Below are 9,408 nucleotides of genomic sequence, written 5' to 3'. Positions count from 1 at the left end.
GGAGAACAGAAAAGGAGGGATGGGAAAGGTGTTCCGTGGAAGGCTGAGGGAGAGCTGTTCCAAGAAGAGAAAGACAGGTGCTTCACACAGTTGACATCTCATACAAATGTCAGAATAACCATCAGGAAACAATGAGGCTGAAGAAGCCACCAGGTGACTATGGTGGAGAGTGCTGTAACTTCTTTTGTGACTCAAACCCACCACAGCTGTCGGCTTGACTACAACCCACGCAGGCACCATGGGTTCTCGGGTATTTGAGACCAGGGACACATGGGGCCTTGTAGACATTAGAGGGGAGAAGTCCCCTTCGCCACGCAGCCTGGATATAGAGTGGGAGCCACAGTGCTTTGGGGGTGGGCATCACCCGGTTTTTTAGAGGAGGAAACCACAATGCCTCTGGTGTGTTTCCAGAAAGTCTACTTTTTGACCTCCTTTGGCAAATTATTAGGGCTCACAGCCAGCCTGGGGCCAAGAGGTTCTCCCAGAGGTGCAGCTATGAGCGTGTGACCGGGACTATCCAGTGACCCGGGTCACCCCACACTTTGCCCGGGTCCTGGGCCTGGGGGCTCCTGCCTCTCACTGGGTGATGAGGCCCGGTGGGTTCACAGACCTTGGGTGGTCTTCTTCTGTGTGAATGGAACTCTGGATGAAAGCACCTCCTCAAGTAAGAATGCAGTCATGTTTGACTCTCTGTGACCCCACCCGGCTCCTCTGTCCATGGAATTCCCCAGGCAAGAATACTGGAGTGGGTTGCCATTTCCTACTCCAGGGGATCTTCCTGTCCCAGGGATAGAACTTGGGTCTCCTGCATTGCAGGGAGGTTCTTTACTGTCTGCCAATAGCTCTGGAGAAGTGAGTAAATTGACAGGTGGCCTTTCCTTCAGTGAATACAAAAGCAATTCTCATGTAAGCTGGGTCTTAATTATCATTCGTTTGCTTGAGATCCTTTCCTTAGGTTACCTAATAGGGCTTAAGACTTCATATGCCATCAAGTTCTTGGTCTAGACTGTTTATCGTCCTCTGGAAGTATTAAGGCAGCTTCTCATAAGCTCTCCATTCTACCAATTCCTGCTGAAAAATGATCAGACCTATCCAATTTTTGCCCACCCCCTTCCCATGTTCACTGAGTTTTCCATGAGAAAGAATGTGAGGGAAACTTGTTAGCAACATGTTTTCAGCTTTATTGAAATTCTTACAAAAGGTCTGATGTATTTTAGGCCTGGCCTAATTTCCTTTAGTCCCTGAAATACAGGATCATGGCTATTTCCACGTCCTTTTAAGTAGGAGTGTAAACTAGTAGACTTTGCTTTTAAAGTTCGAACGCATATCACCATGGTTTTTCACTGATGTAAAGCAAGACTTACGTTTTCCCGAATGAAAAGACCAGGTAAGAAAGTTACATGGGTCTTGCTTGGTGGGATAACTGGATTCTTTGTCAGAACAGACTTGGGGATTTATTTCACTTAATGTGACCTTCTTCCACCTTGAGTATGTTCTTTTTTTTAAATGCAAACTTTGCGATGTACTGAGCTATGCAGTAAAGAGGGCCGTGTCCATATATGCATACATATATTGGCTCTGGAAAAAGATGCATGAGTACATGCACGTTATGTAAACATAGCAGATAATAAGCATATTATAAGCAAAGAACAACCAATAGCATGTACTGGTTTAGTTGTCAGCCAGGAGCTTTGCTGGTCTCATCCCCAGAGGGTCCCAGCCATCGCTTTCCCCGGGCAGGCGATGCTCACCAGGTAGGACAGGTGATTGTGTATCTGAGGCATGTCATGAAGCTCCCCAGGCCTGGAACACAGAAATGCCCAGCATGACCTCCTCCTCGTGTCAAAAGCAGACTCTGATCTCCCCATCACTAGGAAAGGGGTGCAGACTTGGGGCTCCCAGAGGCCCACAGCCTCCTCTCCCCCCAGATGTAGTAGGGAATCCGCACTTCCTTTCAGTCTTAATAGGCTCCATCAGGACATGTGTTTTCTTGACCACAGGATGACATCCAAAGAGGCCTGGAAGGTTCTGTATCATCGCCTCCAGACAGCTCTGAGACACAGGCAACGTGGCTTTACCCCTGATTGCCAGATGACTGAGGGTTGGCCTTGGTTTAACCCAGATAGCTCCCATGTCACCCTCCAAATCCATCCTCCTATGTGGATGGCTGCCTTGGAAGCCAGTTACATCCAACCTTGAACTTACACCCTATGGGATTTGGAGTATGTCATCTTCTAGTCACACTTGTGCTGCACCCCAGCTTCTTGCTTGAATCTAAGCAAAGACATAATGAGAGTTCAGGTCGAAACAATGGTCTCATTCTCCATCTGACTGATAGGCTAGGTGAATGGGTCAGTTGAGTGCCACCTGGAGGTCAAGTGGTACCCAAGTCAGCATGACTTGTAGGAGAGCTGCAAAGTGATACATGAATTGAGTGCCCGAGATACTACGTAGCACACGTGGCAGTCACTCAGTAAATGTTCCTTTCACTTGCCTTCTCTGAATCCAGACTGGTTCCTGCAGGAGGCTGGCATCTCCCTCTCACTCCTAGAGCCGCCCCTCCTCTATGTCACTTTCCCGAACTAACAAACGCTGTGCAGAGGCAGAGAGAAGGGGGGAAGGCGAATCACTCAGTATCATCTCTTGCTGGTCAAAACTCTTGGCCTGAGGTTTGGGAATGACCTGCAGAGTAATCGACCTGGGATGCCTCCTGCCCATCTTCACTGCTGCCTTGGTCTCCAGGATCCATCTGTAACTCACAGATCACAGAGAACATGGACAGGTGGCCCTGAGGGCACAGTGTTTAGAAGACTCCGGAAAAAGGCGATCCAGTCGACCAGGGCTCCATGCAGGAACCGTGGTGGAAGGGAGAGACAGGCAGTGGATCCCAGAGTTGTGCTTTGGAATAGATGTCCAAGAGGAGGAGGGTGACAGGTCACCATGGTCCTGGGATGGGAATTACAGGGGTCTGGGGGTGCCGGGCTGGGCGCAGAGGGCAGAGGCGTTCATTGCCCCCACCCCAGGAATGGAGGAAGGAGGCTCGGCAGCTGGGCCCAACCTCGGGCTGTGCCCACTGTTAGTGTCTCTTGCACGTCACACCGGCATCCTCGGCGTGCCCGCAGTTTGTCACCCCCCACTTGGAGAAGCTGCAGCGGAAGATGCTTTCCTCGGTGCCCTTGCAGGCAACATCGTCCATCCAAATTCTCCCTGTACCTGTGGAGACAAGCGGACATGATGTCTTAGCAGAGAGGCAGGAGCGCAGGACAGACGGGAGCACTGCTGTCTGTCCCGAGCTCTGCTGCCAATTCTCTAATCGAGTGGTTCCCCCTGCCTTCTCCACTCCACCAAGACCAACGCCTCTTCTCTAGGCTCAGCTTCTTGAAAGCAGAATAACAATAACTGACAGTGAGGATGGGTTTCCCTGGTGGCTCAGTGGTAAAGAACCCACCTGCCAATGCGGGAGATGTAAGAGTCATGGGTTCAATCCCTGGGTCAGGAAGATTCCCTGGAGGAAGAAATAGCAACCCACCCAGTGGTCTTGCCCAAAGAATCCCACGGATACAGGAGTCTGGTGGGCTACAATCCATGGGGTCACAAAGAAAGAGTCAGACATGAATTAGCGAGTAAACAATAACCACGATGGCATTTACTGAGCAGAAATCATGGGGTTGAAGGTCAGAAACTGCGTTCCAATATTACCATGTCAATCTGGGCAAGTTAAACGAGGTAATTGTTGTTTAGCCACTATGTAGTATCCAACTCTTTGCAACCTCTTGGACTGTAGCCCACCAGGCTCCTCTGTTCATGGGATCGCCCAGGCAAGAATACTGGAGTGGGTTGCCATTTCCTTCTCCAGGGGATCTTCCTGACCGAGGGATTGAACCCGAGTCTCCTGCCTTGGCAGGCAGATTCTTCACTGCTGAACCACAAAGGAAGCCCAAACGAAGTAATAGTTTCTGTATTTTAAAGGGCTTTGAAATGCATCAAAACCCAACACGAGAGGCAGTTCAGGGATCCTAGCATCTGATCCTAGCAGCATGCCTCCTTGTCCCGTCTCTCGGCAGCCAGACAACCTCTCCTTTTAGAGGAATTATCGGGTATTGTTGTTGTTTAGTTGTTAAATCATGTCTGACTCTTTGAGTATTAAAATCCTTAAAACCTGTCACTCACCCTTGGACTGCATGGGAAATCTTTCACAAAGCACATCCAGGGAATAACTAAACCATTTTGCTGCCCAGTAAGAAGCTCCAATATTTTGGCCCCTGATACAAAGAGCCAACCCTTTGGAAAAGACTCTGATGCAGGGAAAGATTGAGGACAGGAGGAGAAGGGGGCAGCTGAGGATGAGATGGTTAGATGGCATCACTGACTCCATGGACATGAGTTTGAGCAAGCTCCGGGAGATAGTGAAGGACAGGGAAGCCTGGGGTGCTGCAGTCCATCGGGTGACAGAGTCGGGCATGACCGAGTGACTGAGCAACAACAAATTGATTGCAAGGACTTAGTGGTTTGGACATATTTTTGTTAGGCTGAGATATTCATCATCTGCTCAAGAGATTGCCGAGCAGTGAACTAGGGGACAGAGCTGGGAGGAGAGATCTCTTTCTGCTGTCTTTGTTAATGTTATTTGTTCATCACAGCCTCTTCCCTGGCCGGATACAGTGTGCCTCTTACACAATAAGCCCTTTGAGGCTGAACAAAAATTCTCAGATTAAATGTCTCCTGGAAAACACATCAGTTTACAAATTACCCAGGAAAAGGCTGCAGACCCAAGAGCTCCGTGGGATTAGTCACACCCAAAACAAATAAAGCAGCGAATGAAGGAGACTGACAAATACAAAGCAGGCCCGTAACGCGTCCACAGGATCATGAAACTCCAAACTCTAGCTGGGGTTAGGTTAGGGAGTTCAGTCATCGAAGAGCTAATAAAATGAGGACAGGGTTGTTAAATCAGCAATGCTCATATCTGCAGTTATTGGGACATCACTAAAGGCGCCAGTGAACTCACAGATCATCTCTGCTCCCCGCAAATCAGAGAGGCTAGAACTCTCATGAGTCCAGATACCAATCATTGTGTCAGCTGACATCCATGAGAGCTGACACTTGACACTCATTGTGTGGCCTGAGCACCAGGAGGTCAGCATCACCCGGGAGCTCATCAGCAATGCAGAGTCTTGGGCCCACTGCAACCTGAACCTGGGTTTGATTCTTGCATCGGGAATATCCCCTGGAGGAGAGCACGGCAACCCACTCCCGTATTCTTGCCTGGAGAATCCCATGGACAGAGGAGCCTGGGGGGCTACAGTCACAAACAGTCGGACACGACTGAAGCGACTAACACACTGTATCTTAACAGCACCTCCACCAGTCAGCATGCCTCCAAGTCTGAGAGCCCTGCTCTAGAGTAGGCCTGCTCCTCCATGCTGGTTCTCTCTCTGAGCTCCATAACAAGCCCCATTACGAAGCAGGAAGGGGGTTCTCTGTTTCCCCACTTTAGAGTCAGAAAACTGAAGCTACACGGTGAGGTTTTATCTTATGGAGGCAAAACTGGGACCAGAGGCCAGGTCTTCTGACACTTGGAGCCTCAGGGGCTGTTGGAATGTGAGGGGATGGTTGGGATGAGTAAGCAGAGATTTTATTTTATTCTCATCATTCATTCATTCAATATTTAAGTGTCTACTCCATGCTCAGCACTATTCTGGGTGTTTGGGCTACATTAGTGAACAGAAAATGACTTTTTCAAAAACCCACTGCTGGTAAGAATATAAATTGGTGGAGAATAGTATGGAGGTTTCTCAAAAAACGAAAAATAGAATTACCATATGATTCAGCAATCCCACTTCGAGGCACATATCCACAAGAAACAAAAACGAATTCAAGAAGATACATGCACCCCAGTGTTCACAGCAGCACCATAATTATACAGTTGCCAAGACAGGAGAGCAACCAAAGTGTTCATCAACAGAGGAGTAGATAAAGAAGACGTGATATATATTATATATACAACGGGATACTACTCAGCCACAGAAAAGAACAAAACTTTGCTATCTGCAGCAACAGGAATGAACCTGGAGGGCATTACTCTAAGCAAAGTAAGTCAGAAAAGTCAAATACTTTATGATATCACTTGCAGAAGGAATCTAAGGTAACACGACAAACTAATGCCTGTACCAAAAAATGCGTATGTACAGAGAACAAATTAGTGGGCACCAGTGAAGGGGAAGGGGCAACACACGGGTGGGGAACCGGGAGGTACAAACAACTGGGTGTAAGATAGGCTACAAAGATGTATTATACAACATGGGGACTATAGCCAACGTTTTGTTATAACTGTAACAGGAAAGTAATCTTTAAAAATGGTACAAAAACAAAACAAGAAAAAACAAAAAAATCTCAGCTTCATGGAACTAACATTTCAGCTGCTGCATGTTTATTTGGAGTAATATTAATCGAAGGGATGAGTTACACTGAATCCTAAGGGCTGCCATCAGAGCACCACACAGAGGCAGGCAGGACAGCTATCAAATAGATATTTAAGAGAAAGAAAAACTGAGGCCCCAGAAAGGTTAGCAGACCTGTCCCACAATGATTACGGGAGGAGGAGATAGTGACCTCTGAGGTCCAGCCAGTCTAGTCCCTGTTCCTTACAGAAGCACATATACAGTGCACTGTATGGGTCACTAAGTTCAGAGCTGGCAAAAAAATTCAGCCCACTTCTTGCTTTTGTAAATAAAGTTTTATTGGAACATCTACCTTGTAGACTGCAGTTACTTTCGTCTGCAGTTACTTTGGTGCTACAACTGCAGAGTTGAATAGTTGTGAGACAGACCATCTAGCCCACAAAGCCTAAAATATTTACTTCTGGCTGACCCTTTAACATTTGCTGACCCTTGCACTAAGCCACCTCCCAGTATTTAAATTTGATCTTAAGAAAAAAAAAGAGCAAAAATGCTGATAATAATATAATTAGAATGGACACTCTCGATCCATCCATCCACCCCCACCTACAAATCCACCTGCATTTGTACCCGCCCTCACCTCCTTGGTCTGTCTGCATGTTTCACAGATTTTCTTAGTATCCAGGACCAGTTCCCTGGATACTGCCCTGGTCTCAACCCCTCCATGTCTTTCTGGACCCTATTCCAGCCATCACCTCCATCTTTTCCAACTGTACTCCCTCCCTCTCCAACAGCTCTTGGACCAATTTAAAAAAAAAAAAAATCATCTCCAAGTCTTTCTCACTTGGGTCTCTCCTTGTTTTTTTTTTTTCCCAGGGACACTGATCATTTAATTATTGAGCCCTGGCCAGGAAAACTTTTATGGTGCCAAACCACCAAGAGCATGCCAGGCTCGGCAGTTTCTTGTATGGCTCGGGGAGGATGAAGATTCTGCAGGCACACAAGTTTCTTCCTTCCTTCTCTCCTCACACTCTCCTCCTGTTCCTCCTTCCTCCCTCCCACTTTCAGTTCAGTTCAGTTGCTCAGTTGTATCTGACTCTTTGTGACCCCATGGACTGCAGCACGCCAGGCTTCCCTGTCTGTCACCAACTCCCGGAGTTTGCTCAAACTCATGTCCATCGAATCAGTGATGCCATCCAACCATCTCATCGTCTTTCATCCCCTTCTCCTCCTGCCCTCAATCTTTCCCAGCATCAGGGTCTTTCTAATGAGTTAGGTCTTCCCATCAGGTGGCCAAAGGATTGGAGCCACTTTATGCAGTACCTATCACTCATTGGAAAAGACTCTGACTGGGCAAGCTTGAAGGCAGGAGGAGAAGGGGATGACAGGATGAGATGGTTGAATGGCATCATCGGCTCATTGGATATGTGCTTGAGCAAACTCCAGGAAATCGTGAAGGACAGGGAAGCCTGGAATGCTGTCCTTGGGGTTGCAAAGAGTCAGACACGACTTTGCCACTGAACAACAGCAAATAAACTGAAAAGGAATTAGCTAGGTGAAGAGGAGGGAAAGGCATTGCAAACCTGAGGCAGAGCAGGCGATAAGACACGAAGATCAAAAGCAGCTGCATGAGCTCAGAGCCCACATCTGGGTGCATGTGGCTGAAGGATGCCCCGCCGAGGAGTGAGGCACTTTAGGACAGACCTTGCTGCACTAAGCTGAGAAACCAGACTTGCTCCTGAGAGCAGTAAAGACCCACTGAGCGTTGGGCAGGGGAGTGATAAGCTGGAGACCGTTTTAGAAAGAGCCCTGGTAGCCAGGAAGAGGAAGGCCTGGAAGAGGAGGTGGGGAGCAGGGCTTGCGGGAAGGAGCTCCTGGAGGGTGCCCCACCTCCTCCCAACAAGCAGCCAATGACTGCACCACTGGGCCTGCGCTGTGCTAATTGCTTGCCATACGCGATCTCATTTTTCATCCGCCATCCTCCTGCAAAAGTGGGAGGGCTGAAGCCTGGGGAGGTTAGGAAGTCTGCTCCAGGACACCAACCAGTAAGTGGCAGATATGGGATGCTAGCTAGGCTCTGACCTAGAGCCTGAGCTCTGAGCCACTGCCCTACCCAGCCTGAGTTCCTAAGGCAAGAACAGTGAGAACAAAGAGGAGGGGACAGAGTCAAGGGCCCAAGAGGTCAACACGGGTAGAATCTGTAGGACCCAGAGACTCAGCAGAGAAGGGACAGGGGAGTGGGTGAGGGGAAGGGGAGGGACAGGTCTGCAGTCCTGCCTGGAAGGACAGAAAGCACATCCATAAGAGAAACAGAGACGGTGGAAGGTGGGGCTGGGGCTGGGGCTGGGGGCCTGGGAGACTCCGTGAGGCTGAGGGTGAGCTGACTGGGGTTGGGAGTCTGGGCACCTGCCTGAAGGGAATCTGTGGTCAGAGGGGCATCTGGACCTGAGGCACAACCCGCCCTCTGCGAGGAGAGGTGGGCATTCCCCGCCCCGCCCCACAGTTAGCAGGGCAGGCGAGCTCTTCCCACGCTGTTTAGAATCTGTGAACATGTCCGCCTCCCCCTAAACTGAACATGCTGAGGTCAGAGACTATGTTGACCCAACTCCACGCCCCAGCGCTGAGCCTAGTGCCTGCCCATGGAAGGAGCCAGAAGCTGGCTCCTGGGAAGAAGGAAGTGCAGCTGGGACAGGAGGCCCCATTTCCCGCTGTGGACCTGTGAGTAACAGCCTGCCTACCTGCCCAGGTCTCAAATATCACATGACCTAAGCTACTGGACAGTGATGGGGATGTCGGGCCACAGTGATGGGGATGTTGGGCCACAGTTCACTTTTACAGCTTCCCTGGTAGCTCAGACAGTAGTCTGCCTGCAGCACAGCAGACCCAGGTTCGAACCCTGGGTTGGGAAGATCCCCTGGAGAAGGAAATGGAAACCCACTCCAGTATTCTTGCCTGGAAAATCCCATGAACAGAGGAGCCTGGCGGGCTACAGTCCATGGGGTTGCAAAAA

At 49.3% G+C, this 9,408-nt stretch overlaps 1 protein-coding gene across 2 annotated transcripts in view; it reads right to left on the bottom strand.

Annotated features, from left to right (window-relative positions):
• Positions 1–3,076: 3,076 nt before the first annotated feature.
• SCARA5 (scavenger receptor class A member 5) overlaps positions 3,077–9,408 on the bottom strand; it is a 126,035-nt gene continuing 119,703 nt past the window's right edge. For both annotated transcript variants that reach the window (XM_068974658.1, XM_068974659.1), the window contains one exon: positions 3,077–3,213. In XM_068974658.1, coding sequence (XP_068830759.1) covers positions 3,077–3,213 — 137 coding nt within the window. The remainder of the gene's footprint in view (positions 3,214–9,408) is intronic.

This window comes from Capricornis sumatraensis, chromosome 6, assembly GCF_032405125.1.
Source record: "Capricornis sumatraensis isolate serow.1 chromosome 6, serow.2, whole genome shotgun sequence".
In the NCBI taxonomy this organism is placed as follows: domain Eukaryota; kingdom Metazoa; phylum Chordata; class Mammalia; order Artiodactyla; family Bovidae; genus Capricornis; species Capricornis sumatraensis.
Note: the sequence above shows the minus strand (reverse complement) of the source record. Positions and strands in the feature narration are given on the sequence as shown.